This window comes from Cottoperca gobio, chromosome 10, assembly GCF_900634415.1.
Source record: "Cottoperca gobio chromosome 10, fCotGob3.1, whole genome shotgun sequence".
In the NCBI taxonomy this organism is placed as follows: Eukaryota; Metazoa; Chordata; class Actinopteri; order Perciformes; family Bovichtidae; genus Cottoperca; species Cottoperca gobio.
This window is the reverse complement of record NC_041364.1, coordinates 22796537-22811015: the sequence shown is the minus strand read 5'-3', so window position 1 is coordinate 22811015 and position 14479 is coordinate 22796537. Positions and strand designations below refer to the sequence as shown.

At 41.6% G+C, this 14479-nt stretch overlaps 1 protein-coding gene and 1 long non-coding RNA gene across 2 annotated transcripts; one reads left to right on the top strand and one right to left on the bottom strand.

Annotated features, from left to right (window-relative positions):
* Positions 1-1977: 1977 nt before the first annotated feature.
* Positions 1978-3730, bottom strand: LOC115014361 (uncharacterized). Its single transcript, XR_003832892.1, has 2 exons — positions 3108-3730; positions 1978-2075 (listed from the first exon to the last, which is right to left on the bottom strand). It is a non-coding gene; the product is annotated as an uncharacterized LOC115014361 (long non-coding RNA).
* A 23-nt stretch (positions 3731-3753) lies between these two features.
* Positions 3754-11462, top strand: slitrk4 (SLIT and NTRK-like family, member 4). The gene is made up of 2 exons (XM_029441143.1): positions 3754-4199; positions 5089-11462. Exon 2 carries the CDS (start codon positions 5131-5133, stop codon positions 7717-7719), a length of 2589 nt encoding a protein of 862 aa, XP_029297003.1. The 5' UTR covers positions 3754-4199; positions 5089-5130; the 3' UTR covers positions 7720-11462.
* The last annotated feature ends 3017 nt before the right edge of the window (positions 11463-14479 follow it).

Sequence of the window (14479 nt, the reverse complement as noted above, 5' to 3'; positions counted from 1 at the left end):
CATGATCGTGATTTTTGTATATCCTGTTTTATTTTGAAGTGTTCAATCCCCCTTATGTCATGTCTAGTTGTACTTCCTGTCTGTGTGTTTTCTTTCTGTGATTGTTGATTTGTTCCTCCTGTGTCCGTTTACCTTGCCCTTGCGTTTTAGCTTCTCTCCCCAGCTGTGTCTCGTTCCCCTCGTTTAGTGTCTGTGTGTATATATCCCTGTCTGTTCCAGTGTTCCTTGTCAGATCGTCATCCTTGCAGATGTCTCCTTGTGCTTCCTCGTGGTCCCTGTGTCATCCTGGTTTGTCTTTTCAGTTTACTTTTTAGCTTTTGTATTTTTGTTATTTTGTAAGCTTTTTGGAATAAAGCCCTCTTTTTGTTAAAGTGTGTGTGTTACTGACTCAGAAGGCGACGCAGGTTCTTGTCATCTCACACCTTGACTAGTGCAACTCTCTCCTTGTGGGACTGCCTGCATGTGCTATCTGACCTCTACAGCTCATCCAGAATGCAGCAGCCCAAATGGTCTTCAATCTACCCAAGTTCTCCCACACTACACTATTCTCATTCTAAAAAGCGAATGATAAAACAGCGTGGTACTGTAAATCATCTTCAGCGTGGGACATGAGGGACTTTTTGTGTTGCTCTCCAACACAACACATTATATCTGCTGTGGGCTTCATTGTCGTGATTATGCACAAAACATTTTGGAAACATGACATGGAAGTTAATTTTTGACATCAGAAATAATAAGTTTGACAAAACAATTCCAACTCAATGTCTACTCACTGAAAATAATTCTTCCCTGTGTGTTGAATCTGTCATTTTCACAATAATATATTAATAGCTACTGATTACTATATGATGTTCACTATGAATGCATTCAAAAGGAAGTAATGTTAAAAACTGCCATATCATTGTCAATCCATCAAGGTGAACGTGAGGTGAAATAGCACTGTGACTATAAGGATTGATGAATATTATCTTCCATGTAGAAAATGGTTGTTTACATCACTAGTTATTATTTATAGGTTTTCAAAATCATACAGTAACGAACCATTAGCAAAAGAGTCACTGAAACTCCCAGACTCCCAAACAGAAATAAATACTGACATTAATAACCAAATTATGACAGTAATCAATACGTGTAACATATTATTAATGTAGTAAGTATTTTAAATAATCATTGTCACATTGTGGTCAACAAATCAAATGATTGTACAAAATAATAATAAAATAAAATAAGTATTATTTATTGTTTTTATTGCTATATATTTCTTCCTTTTCTTTTTTCTCTTGTTTTTCTTTTTATTTAATTTCTTTATTTAAATAGTTAAAATATGTATAAATGTGGCTGGAGTCAAGTGACAAAACTGATGTAATGTAAATACCTGCAATATAGTAGTACAAAAAATAATATAACAATAGAATTAAATAGAAAACACACAAATCAGGTGTTTATTCCGACATTAATCTGCACATTAATCCCGTTTAATTTACAAGCAGCAATTGATTCTCCACCTACACACAACTTTCAATTTGTCCAGTTAAGGGAAACTTCAGTGGTTTAATTTGACACAACATAACCTCCATCATCATTATCATCATCATCATCATCATCATCATCATCATCATCATAACCGCGAACATTAAACACACACAGCCAGGCGCCGGTGACATCCATACTTCCCTCCTTCCCTTTCTCTGGCCAGCATTATTTCGAGCGTTCCTTGGCTTCAGTCACCTGTTGCAAGAGGAAACCAGAGGTGAGGCTTCCGGTGAGGAGAGGCCGAACACTGTCAGGTTTCAGCTCCGACTCCCTTTTCTCCCATGGGTGTCAGCTGTATGGAGAGGAGAGCGCGGGCGCTGCGCCACGCTGCTGCTAAACTCAGTCCGGGACTCATCTCTCGCATGAATAAATAAACAGAGAGATAGACACAGATAGATGGATCGCAGTCATGTTAAGGAGATCATACACTTCTTCTTTTTTTTTGGGGGGGGGGAGATGCAGGTGTAGCCGTACCTTCAGGCTACTCTCTTCCTCTCCATCCATCTCTTATTCCTCTCCTCTCTGCTGCAATGTATTCTCTCCTGCAAAACACACAAGAAGAGAGAAAATGCGAACTGCATCCGAATGTGATTGACAGATTTCCCACCTCCTTCTCCTTCTTGTTCTTCCTCTTGCAGCCCGTCTGACTGCAGCACTCCTGAATAATAACCCCCTCTCCTCCTCTTTTCCTCTCTCTCCTCTCTCTCTCTCCTCTCTCTCCCCCTCTCTCTCCTATTTAAAATGCCGCTCACAATGCGCGCTCCCGTGCCCGCTTTTAAGCACACACTCGCTCTCTCCCTCTCTGATCGGACCTCGGGGGCGCGCTCAGGCCGTGTCGAGCAACTCAAGTCTAATGCGACGATTTGGCAGGTAAAAGCGTTTTTTCTGTTTTACAGCCCCCCAAAACAACCCCCCCCCCCCCCCGCTCTCCATCAACTTTCATCTCAATCCCCATGTGAACAATAATACAACAGATTAGAGCATCCTTGTATTAATTATTATTATTTTAAATATAGGATCATTATAAGCGTCAGAAATAAAGGCAGTAAATGTTGCGCTCGAAATAACGGATCTGTTTCAAGGTCTGAAGTTATTTCCCCTCACTTTCGGTCTATGTGAGAGACCCCCCCCCCCCTCTCCTCTCTCTCTCTCACTCTATCTCTCTCTCTCTCTCTCTCTCTCTCTCTCTCTCTCTCTTTCTCTCTCTCTCACTCCTCCCTCCCTCCTCTCTCTCCACATCTCTGCATTCTCCTCCTTTAGTCGTGTGGGAAGCTCGGTGAATGCGGCTGCAGAAGGAGCCAGCATACTTATGCGCCTGACACGGATACTGTTCTGTCTAACAGGAGGGAGGGGGGGGAACACAACCAGCTCGCTTTCTTCTCTTTTAACTCCCTCCGTTTCCTCGAACTGGATATTGTAGTGGCTTTAAAAAAAAACTCCAACACATTTCTTCTCCCAAGTTTTATTTTGATGATATTTCCAATGGACGGATGGCAGCGTCGGAGTTTCCAGCTCCTCACTTGCACCGCGGAGGACTAAAAGGCTGAATAACTGCATTATTCATTTTTACGCACCCGGTTCTGCTATCCGGACTTGTTTCTCTCTTTGTGCTTGTCCGCTTTTTTTCCCGTCCAGGAGCAGATCTTCGATATAAAAAAAGAAAAGAAAAAAAAGGAAAATCCCGTTGGATGGAGACTGATTTATTCTGCCGCTGCCTGTAAATAAACTGAAGAGAAAACAGTGTTGCACGGACTCCAAGCAGAAAACTGGATTTATGCCTGAATGAAAAAATGATATCCTGATACACACAACAACCTGATGGGAGCGTTTCGGCTGCTTTCACCCTCTGAAGCATGATCCCTGTGCACAACTTCGTTCGAAACAAACCAGTATTTATTCATTGGATCGTTGGGGGTTGCTGAGCCGGCGCTGAAGCCAGGCGCACAGTGTTGGCCAACCTCTCTCTCTCTCACACAGACCAAATTGTCTCCTCTGCTCATCCTCCTTCTCCAGTTTCCCCCTTTAAAAAAGCTCCAAGAATGACAGACTTATTTCACCGCATCATTGTCCGCCTTGCGCCTTTTTTCACGCCTTGGAGTCTCCGGACGCGCTGTCAAGATTTCTGAAAGCTGTCTGCCTCTCTCTCTCTCTCTCTCTCTCTCTCTCTCTCTCTCTCTCTCTCTCTCTCTCTCTCTCTCTCTCTCTCTCTCTCTCTCTCTCTCTTTATCTATCTCTGTCTCTGTCTCTCTCTCCCCCCTCTGTTCTCACTGTCTCTCTCTATCTCCCCTGCAAACCAAATGAATCTCTCCCATGGAGGTAGTACAACCACCTTGGAGACCGAACGACCAGAGGGGTGATTTTTCCAAGCAAGAGGAGCCCGTCAGCAAGAGACGCATCGGGTGAAATCTGAGCTCGCCCCCCCTCCTCCTCCTCCTCCTCCTTTCTCTCCATCTCCACCGCACCCCCGCCAGTTTGCTTGGCTCGGGTTGATATACAGTAGCCTACATGGGGATATAGGGGCTGCTGGAGGAATCTTGTTGCGCCCCTATAACTGTCTGCGTTCTACTTCAACTGGGAGGACTGTTTGCGCACGTCTCCATCAATGTCTCACCGATGCTGCCCCGTGTCTCCAGAGGGAGCCGCATGCATTACCACCTCAGCTTTGGGTAAGTGTTAAACATTTATTTTTTAACATTCCATCCATGTTTATTTTAAAGGACATGATTTCTAGATGTAAGGAACATCTTTTCATTTTTTCTTATCTGGTGTCAAATATGGAAAAATTGGTTCTCTGTGTGATTTAATGCTCAAACCCTCTCAATATATCAGCAATGGGCACAGTCCCAATTCTTCCTCTTTCCCTTGCTCTCACAGTTGCTTTGCTAAATAACCTGAATGTGCTGCTTAGTGTTGGTGCGGCTGCTGCTGGCTTCAAATGAGACCCGCACAAAAAAAGATGCAGCCGTTTGACTTTGATTATGTTGAATATGCTGAGAGGTGACGAATATAGTCGTGCTGCTGTCTTAGACATGTTCAAAGACGTTGCTTTATGCTTTGAGTGTCAGAATAAGATTCATAGATGTGCAGCAGTTCGTGGGTTTGAGCAATTTCCAGTGCATTATGGTACTTTTCCTGCAGTATTAAATAATCTGCATCAACCATTTGTGTTGTGCAATGATTAGAGAGAGACATTGTGTCAAAGCCAAAGCTACTCACTGCAATGATTCCAATAAAAAGTGTAATAATTAGAAATGTGCACCGTGAACATGACAATTAGCACATTGTTTAATTTACATTAAAAGGTGTATGATCCCTGATGCGGTTTTTATATTTAAAAAAGCACAAAAAATTATGAAATATTGCAATTTCAGTATAATCAATATTAAATATGCATTTTGATGGTTTGCTTTGTGTGTGTGTGTGTGTGTGTGTGTGTGTGTGTGTGTGTGTGTGTGTGTGAGTGTGTGTGAGATGCGTCTCTGGGCTTGTTTGCACATATGTATGCCTGTGTGTGTGAATGTTTGTGCATGCACCTGTCTTCTTTTCTCTCCAAAGGTTACTAAATGGTTTTCTGGGGGAGGATTTCTAACCGGCGAGATGCTGCTTGTACTCCTGCTGGCAGCCTTTTCTTCCTCCATCTCCGGCTCCCTCTCCTCCTCCCTCTCCTCCCCCTCCATGTCGGACGGACCCCAGATGGCAGACCCGTCCACTTCGGACTTGATGGCCGAGACCTGCAGCGCCTGCTCCTGCATGTCTGTGGAAAACGTACTGTACGCCAACTGCGAAAAGATCACCGTTTATCGGCCCACGCAGCTCATCCCGCCGGCCTCGTCCCTGTACCACTTGAACTTCCAGAACAACTTCTTAATAATACTCTACCCAAACTCGTTCCTCAACTTCACCCACGCTGTGTCACTGCAGCTAGGGAACAATAAACTACAGAACATCGAAGGTGGAGCGTTCATGGGGATGAGCGCGTTGAAGCAGCTGCACCTGAACAATAATGAGTTAAAGGTGCTGCGAGCAGACACTTTCCATGGGATAGAAAACTTGGAATACCTTCAAGCTGACTACAACTTGATAAAATACATTGAAAAGGGAGCATTTAACAAGCTGCACAGGCTAAAAGTGCTCATCCTGAATGATAATCTCGTACAGGCACTTCCTGACAATATATTTCGCTTTGCCTCACTAACACACCTGGATATAAGGGGGAACAGGATCCAGAAGCTTCCTTATTTGGGGGTTCTGGAGCATATTGGGCGCATTGTAGAGCTGCAGCTGGACGACAACCCCTGGAACTGTACCTGTGATTTAGCACCTCTCAAGGCATGGCTTGAAAACATGCCCTATAATATTTTTATCGGCGAGGCCATATGTGAAACACCAATTGACTTGTATGGCAGGCTCCTGAAAGAAACCAACAAACAGGAGCTTTGTCCCATGGGAACAGGAAGTGACTTTGATGTTAGGATGCCGCCTGCACCACCTGATAATGGTCAATCACCTTCCAAAATGTCCCCAACCACTGTGGCTTCCTTAGCCACAAAAGCGCCAAAAACCACTGACTCATCTAAGATTTATGGTAATGGCATTGTGGCCGGCTTACCCCCTTTTGGAAGAAATAGCCAGATTGTTTCATTTCAGACTCGGAGCCCTCCATTGACGTGTCCACAGCCCTGCAGCTGTAAAGCCCACCCCTCTGACTTTGGTATAAGTGTCAGCTGTCAGGAGAGGAATATTAAAAATTTAGGTGATCTCATTCCCAAACCCCCAAATGCCAAGAAACTTCACCTGAGTGGAAATTACATCCGCGACATAAACCCTGTTGATTTCCAAGGCTTTGAGGGATTAGATTTGCTCCATCTTGGCAGCAATCAAATTGTCACAGTCCAGAAAGGTGTGTTTTCTAACCTCACTAACCTGAGGAGACTGTATTTAAATGGAAACCAGCTTGAACAGTTACACCCAGAGATGTTTTTGGGCCTCACAAACTTACAGTACCTATATTTGGAATACAATGCCATAAAAGAAATCTTAGCTGGTACATTTGACTCCATGCCGAACCTACAACTCCTGTATCTCAACAACAATGTTCTGCGGAGTCTCCCTGCCTACATGTTTGCGGGCGTGTCTTTAGCCAGGCTGAATCTGAAAAACAACCACTTCATGACCCTACCAGTGAGTGGTGTCTTGGACCAGCTGCGAACATTGACCCAGATAGACCTAGAAGGGAACCCGTGGGACTGTTCCTGTGATCTTGTCGCCCTAAAACTCTGGCTAGAGAAGTTAAGTGATGGAGTGGCTGCCAAAGAGGTGAAATGTGCCTCCCCTGTGCAGTTCTCCAACATTGAGCTGCGCCTCTTGAAAAATGAGATCCTATGTCCTAAGCTTGTTGCGAGACCGCCATTTATTTTCACAAGCCCCACCCCTGTATTGACCTCAGTGTCACCTGCTGGAGTTGGCAAAGCACCACAGGGAGGGCCTGTACCTCTCTCCATCATGATCCTCAGCATCCTCGTAGTGCTTATCGTGACTGTGTTCGTGGCCTTCTGCCTTCTAGTCTTTGTCCTGAGGCGGAATAAAAAACCAGTGGGCAGGCAGGAGGGGCTCGGGAATCAGGAGTGCGGCTCCATGTCATTGCAGCTCCGCAGACACGGTCACAAATCTGGCAAAAAAGGCTCCATCCCCGGAGACGACTTGGGAGGCGAGACGTTCATCCCCCAGACTATCGAGCACATTGGCAAGAGCCACACCTGCGGGATCGGACGCTCCTCAGACATGGACGCTGGGTTCAAGTTCGCAGACTCGCAGAGGCAGAAGATCATCCTGCGGAACAGCGCCGACAAGGATAAAGACTCGCTTTCAACCCTGGAGCGCAACAAACGCCTCAGCACCATTGACGAACTCGAGGAGTTCCTCCCCCACCGAGAGCCCAGCATGTTCATCCAGAACTTCCTGGACAGCAAAAGAGATTTCAACAGTATCGGGATGGGCGGGTACGAGATCCGCTACCCGGAGAAAACGCTGGATAAAAAGATGAAGAAGTCGCTGATAGGCGGGAACCATAGTAAGATCGTGGTGGAGCAGAGAAAAAGTGAGTATTACGAGTTGAAAGCCAAGCTCCAAGGAACGCCTGATTACCTGCAAGTGCTCGAGGAGCAGACTGCGCTGAGTAAAATGTAGGGATTGTTGTGTTTTATTTAGTGCATTGATTACATACACAAGGAAGTCAGACACACATACAGGCAGACAGACTGACAGCCAAACACACCTGCCTTTCTCTGGTTCTTTCTCCCCCTCTGCCCCCCCACACACACACCATTCAACCCCTCAGATCTCTCGCTTTTTGTCTTCATCTCCCTCTCTGCAGCCACACATGCACACACACACACACACACACACACACACACACACACACACACACACACATACACACACACACACACACACACACACACACACACACACACACACACGCACACACACTCCCACACACAGCGAAAAAGTGCCTTCTGGAAATCCTTAATGACCAATGCAGAGATGGACAAAATGGCTCCACACCACAGAAGCTATTACTAGAATCAGTGTGGATCTATTACACAGTAAAAGACCTTTTGGATTATCCATGCCACTACATGTATGAATCCCACATACATACAACAGGACACCCTAAAAAGCAACCAGACAGTCATAGTATTTTTTTTGCTGCTATTGAAATGGGTTCTTATCTTCCTATATTTTTGTTGTTCTTGTTGTTCTTTTTCTCCTCCTTTTGTTTTTCTAACCAAATCAAAGGGTGTTGAAAACAGTGCTTGAGAATATACCTTGCCGTCTTCAACCCTCGTTTAACAAAAAGAGAAAAAAGAAAAATGGAGGGCACGTTGGTTGTTGTTCTTTTGCTCTGGAAAGTATCCAAAATCACCGCTTTCTGGGATGAGATTTAGAGTTGGTGACTGAATGGATGCTACTTTGCTTTTCTTTTTTTTATTTGCGGGGATATCTGTTTGTTCTTGGGGATTCCCTCTGGAGTCAGCTGCAGACTCTCTCCCACCTTGTCTGGATTACACACCAGTAGCAGTATACCTGCTCTTTGCCGGGAGGCTAAACGGCTCCTGTTTAGGCGCTGCAAAACTCTTTTGGGGGAATGATTTCATGACTTGTTCTCTTTGTGTACGGAGCCATGTTAAATATAGTGTCTTCTGAATGGAGTTGTGTTTCTCTTCAAAATTGCTACTTGTATGTTTTGGGTGAAATCTAATGGCACATACACTGTCAGAGGACGTTGTTTCTGAAAAATGACAAACCCAAGGATAAAAAAATTACAAAGCTGCTTGCCATGTAAGCGTAACCTGGAATTTATTTTGTAAGTCTTACATTATTTGTATTTGTGGGACTGGTTTGTAAATTACAAGGAAGGACAAACATCTACACACATACACACACACTCACACACACACACTGTACGACGGAGCATCATCATCAAGAGACTACAAGCCAGAATTGTTAAATAAACCGCTAATATAATTCGATTGGTAATCCACCTCCCCTTGTCAGCTCTCAATTCGTAGTAAAAGAATTTAACAACATAGTTAATTTATTTTTCTATGCAGGATTATTTAAAGAGTTATTGGTATTATTTAAAAATAATAATACACAAAGAGTGGAAAGGACTTGCATCAGAGCTAATTCAGGCCAACCAGAAGTGACTGTTGAGTCGATTCAAGGGTTCTTGTTTCTCTCAGTTCGCTGGAGAACTCGACCCCGCTGTGGACGAGGGTTGTGAAATGTGATCTGTGATGTTTCCTTTTTATTGTGTCGCACGACAAGCCGAGGCCTGACAGTCTGTGAAGTTTCAAGCAGTTTCCTTATTCTTATATCTCCCACAGTATCTTGTAAAAGGTTTCTTATTAACATTATGCAACCAAAATAAATGTGCATTAAACTTGATATGGTTCTAGAATTGTTGGGGTAATGGAGTCATTTAGCAGGGACGAGGAAAGGCTACAAATTGAAGCTCTAAATTGTTCGATCTGGGCAGAATCATATCATTAAACCATGTGCAATATTAGTAAAAGAAAAATGCTCGGTCATGATGGCTTCAAATAATTTTTTGTTTAATTTATTTAGTTTGAGGTTATATTGTCAAGACAGGTTCTATTTCGGAATTCTTTTTATCAACTTAACTCTATCCGGTCCTTATTTAAAAGGTATTGTTACGTTAAAATTATGAGTGTTTATTGACATTACAAATGAATAGAATGTATCTTGGAAAGTATAATAAATACAATTTTCTATCGGTCATAAATCTCCTGTATATTGGTTAATTTTCTCTTGTATAATCATGTTGAAATCAAGGTATTAAAATCAGCACCTATTTGCACTGTGTCCCCCTATTTCTTTTTAGTTAACATCCTCTAAGCTGTTCAAGGCTGCTTTAAAGATTCTTCCTCTGAAACTGCCAACTCCTTTAATACCCCGCTCTGACTTTTTCACAGAACAAGTTGGATTGTGTGATAGCTCAGTGTTGGGCTCACTCCAGCATCCCGTGACAGAATGTTGTACTTTGTTTTGTTCGTGTGCAAACACTGGCTACCCTTCAAGCATCATTTTTGTTTGCTTAGTGTGTTTGGTTCAAGGAAGCTGGCTTGCTGAAACAAGGAAACGGCTGCTTGTTACACATCAAGGCCTTGAAACCATCTTAGGTGTTGATCTACGTTCCACCATCTCTGGTTTAAAATATATATATATTTTACCTAAAATTTAAGCAAAATGATCATGCCAAACTAAACACTTGAAGCTTGATTTGCGATGCTCTCGAAATGTTCCAAAAGTCGCATTTCAAAGATGTAATGTTACCATTTTTTGTCTGTCTTAATGTATCCTCATCAACCTTTCCTCAGTATGTTCTTTTTTTGTTTCTCTTTCTGTTTGTTTCTCTGTCCAAACATCCCAAATTTGCTCTTACATTTGAAGCTTTTTTTGGCACAGGCCTTATTGTTTCGCAGGTATCATCGCTCCATCTGTTTTTAGGCACCTATCAAACATTCATGCCCGTTTCAATTTAGGGTTAAAATAAAATTCAGATTTCCTATTTCTGTGTTAATCCAACCTATGGGGCTTTTGGGAAACCAAGTAGCAAAAAAGTATGACTCATCCAGACGCTAGAGAATTGTCCTCATTAATTATTAACACTCTTGGCAGTTATGAACTAAAAAAGGGATGTGGTGGGAGGGGGGTATGAATCTGATATGTCCGCCCCCTCCGAAAGCTCTCTCTCTCTTCCCCACCGTAACTCTTTTATCTGTCATATTTCCGATCATATTGCTCCGTAATAGAGCAGAAATATCATTTGGATACTTAAAAAAAACACTCAAATTGGCTGGAAAAGTGTCTTTTGTAGCCCAACAATTTTTTACTGCAGTGACTTGGCTCCTGTGCAGGGTTCTGTTACTGGAAGCTCCCGGTGTGCTTCTGGGGCTACCATGGCATCACTGGAAAAAATATTTTATTTTCACTGTAATTTTAAGTCACTAAACATGAGTACAATGATAAATGTACAAAAGAGCCTGATGGTGGTTTCCCTCTCCTCTCTTATCATGTCACCTGCTGGAGAGATAGTTATGCCATTCTGTTGTGACTCCTAACTGTAAAATCATCTCTATCATTCTTATCTAATTGGGGGTTTGCTGGTGAAATGCAGTGGGAAATGTTTGTAAAGCTGTGCTGGAATAGGAGGGTGGTATGCATTATGTATATAATTGGCCACAAGGGGTGCTGTGAACTAAGAACACAGCAGAGATTGTGACATGGTGTGACTGGACTGCAGGACGATTAATAATCGTCTGTTGGTTCAAAAAAAAAAAAAAGAGAAGCATTTACTCTTAATAATTCAATTTTTAGTTCTGTCTTATTTGCCTCTTTTTATAGGAATTTAAAGGCAAAGGACATTTCAGAGGATGTATGAAAGGCTTTAAGATTTTCTTAGAATCTACAACTGCATCATGTTTTTATTTTTTCATCACTTGATTGGTGCTAGATTATTTTGTCCGAGATGAATTAAAAACATATTGTACACACACCTGGAAATTTTTTTTTTTTCTTTGGTGTTGTCTTTTACTGCAGTGGTTTACAATGTATGGGCTTCAAACCAACTACAGGGTTGTGAGATCATTCTGAGCAGTTGAGGGTAGGAAAGCAAACAAAAACATTATTGGTAAAAGAAAATGCAGAATGTTTTTATTTATTTTTGTCTTGTGAATAACTGCATAACTGTATCTCTACAGTGCTTTAAATATTCTTGTCAACTGTCAAAGTGTGTAACAGGGGATGATGGATGACAAGTAGACATTACCTTATTTTAAGTCACAAGCCAAAAAGGTTGGAACCCACTGTTACATCCTACCAAGCAGCATGAAGGCCAGCAGTCAAACAATAAGGTCCACAATGTGATGGGATCAACATTTAACCATCTCATTCTTACTTTCATTTACACATTTTTGTTGTTTTTAGTTCTGTCTGCAAAGGAACTGCTTTTAAACTGCGTTGGAAGTCTCGGATGTGGAACACAGCATAATTGTTTCAGTAAAAATGAAAATTGTGGACAAATAAGATTAAATTTACTTTTTGAAATTGGACATTTACCCTAAGAGAGTGTTAGTTACCTTAAAATAAAAGACACTATACGCTTATTTTACAGAAACAGATGCTTGTGTTGAATGCAAATGTTACCTGTTCATTCTTAATTACCTCTGTCTTTTCATTTCTACTTACATCACTTTTCTTTGTTTTTATCGCTGTACAACATTTGTACTATAAGGAAATTTCTTCTACTTCTTCATGGATATTCTTTCAAATGTCCTTCTGTCCTTTTTAAGCTCATGTCCTCCCTTTGCCATGAGTTTCTATTGTAAATACATAACAGGGATAATGCATGTATGAGGTATCTCTTATTAAAAGGGGAAGATGTCATTAAAACTCAATAACAGAAGTAATTCCCATATTGTATGAATGAACTAGGCGTTGTAGAAATCTCTTTCCTGCCATCAGTGTTCATTTGTGTATGGTAAAACAAATGTCTGCCTTCTCTTACGACACTTTGTTCCCAGACTGCTCCATCATGTATCTTCAGAACTGAAAAGAGAAATAATCCTACACAAAAGATGGGAACTGAGGAACACAGTTTCAAGGATATATAACATTTGAACATGAACCGTTGTTTTTTCTACAGCTGTCATTGATAAAACGTTTATTTTTTCCTGAAAGGGGCATTCCACCAATTGTACACATGAAGGTCAGTTTATTTGTCACGAGCAGGACTATTGAACCTGTAAAAAACAGTTTTATAATGTCTTCTGTGGTTCTTGAGGAGCTTTGTCAAGTTTGAGAAAAATAACCAAAGCAAAATTTCCATAAGTGAAAAATAATGCATGTATTCATCCCGTGAATCGGATATGCTCCAAAATTAAATGAGTGCTTCCTTGGCCGATGCTTTACCCTTTCATAAAAAATCAGCCCGTTATTCTTTGCATAATACTGCTGACAAAAAAACCAACAAACCAACCTGAAAAGATAACCTATAAGGTTATAATGTGCTAAAACATGTAAAAACAGATATGGTTCTTGAAAATATTTTTTTGTTGGGTTGATGCTTTCTAATGTTGGTTCCATTCTAACTATTTGAGTACTTTATACAATGTTTCTGTTATTACTTGTTGTGATAACCATTGCACATCTACCCCCACTGGTTCCTCTGTTGGCTTTAATGCTAGTGTTTCTCATTGAGGTTTATATTTCATGATGGAACCATTGACCAGTTGTTCTCTGCTTGTATGTTATTTGCTTTAATTACACTGTCATTTTCCCTTTAACACCTTATTAAGCTTTGGTGGCCCATGCCTGCTGAATGCCAACAATGTGCTCAGGAATTGTACTGGAGCATTTTTTGGCACCAGCCGCACACGGGCGGCCATTTGAGGAGGGATGAAAGGGGATGGCATCTCCCCGGTTACCGCAAATTACTCAATGCATCCCCAATGAGAGGAAAAGAATGCCTCGCCTCCCAACCAGCTGCTTCATTAAACACGGACAAATCCACCAGAGCCGCTCTGTTGTGACCACTTGGCTGCTATTTATCACACCATTTGGTGACATTCATAAAAAGCCGATCGGAGGTCGTTTCCTGTCACGTCTCTGTCGAAGGCCATCACAGCCAGTCATCGTTAGTAGCGGAGGTGATGAAACTTAAGCATTATTGTTTCAACAGAGGAACAACACCTTTACACAAGACAACAGCACAGTGTGATGTGTTAACAATATTTTATTCTACTCTTTCTGGCTTTAATTTAATGCAGCTACATATTAAAGACATCACTCCAGTTGAATTTCACAGCCCCTCCAGGGCCTATTTGGCCTCCATGTCCACACCATTAAATTAATTTCATTTCCCATTCAAATTTTGTCAATTGAATCCTTTTTAATTTTTTTTACACCAGCTTGGTCTGAAAAGGATAATGAGTTGCTGACCAAAATGAGATATCCAAATTCTAAAAAAAGTGACACTTGCTCTCACAGAATATATGAGAGAATTAAAGTAAAAGGAACTATTCAATGACACCATTATAACGTGTCTCTGAGGCTAATACACACAGTTTCTATTTAGTATTTTGCTTTGAGTAGTGAACCTTGAAGAATAATTTATTTAAAGGAGATCCTGTCATATATGATTTTGTGTTATCAAAGCATTGCTTCACACAGTGTATGCATTCCTTTGCTTCTAAAACAGGATTTCAAATGACCATTGCTGCAAAGGTTGGTGTGTTCACTTTAATCCAGGAGTGTATTTAATGGGTCATGTTGGTGTAAAATGGTGTAGATTTTCAATGCGCAAGGATTGTAAAAGTGAGAAAAATAAAGTGTGGATCATAAGGAATATTCATGGTACAAA

Bases quoted from the DNA above. Each gene is read 5' to 3' on its own strand.
- slitrk4 (XM_029441143.1), top strand. From the start codon at position 5,131: ATGCTGCTTGTACTCCTGCTGGCAGCCTTTTCTTCCTCCATCTCCGGC.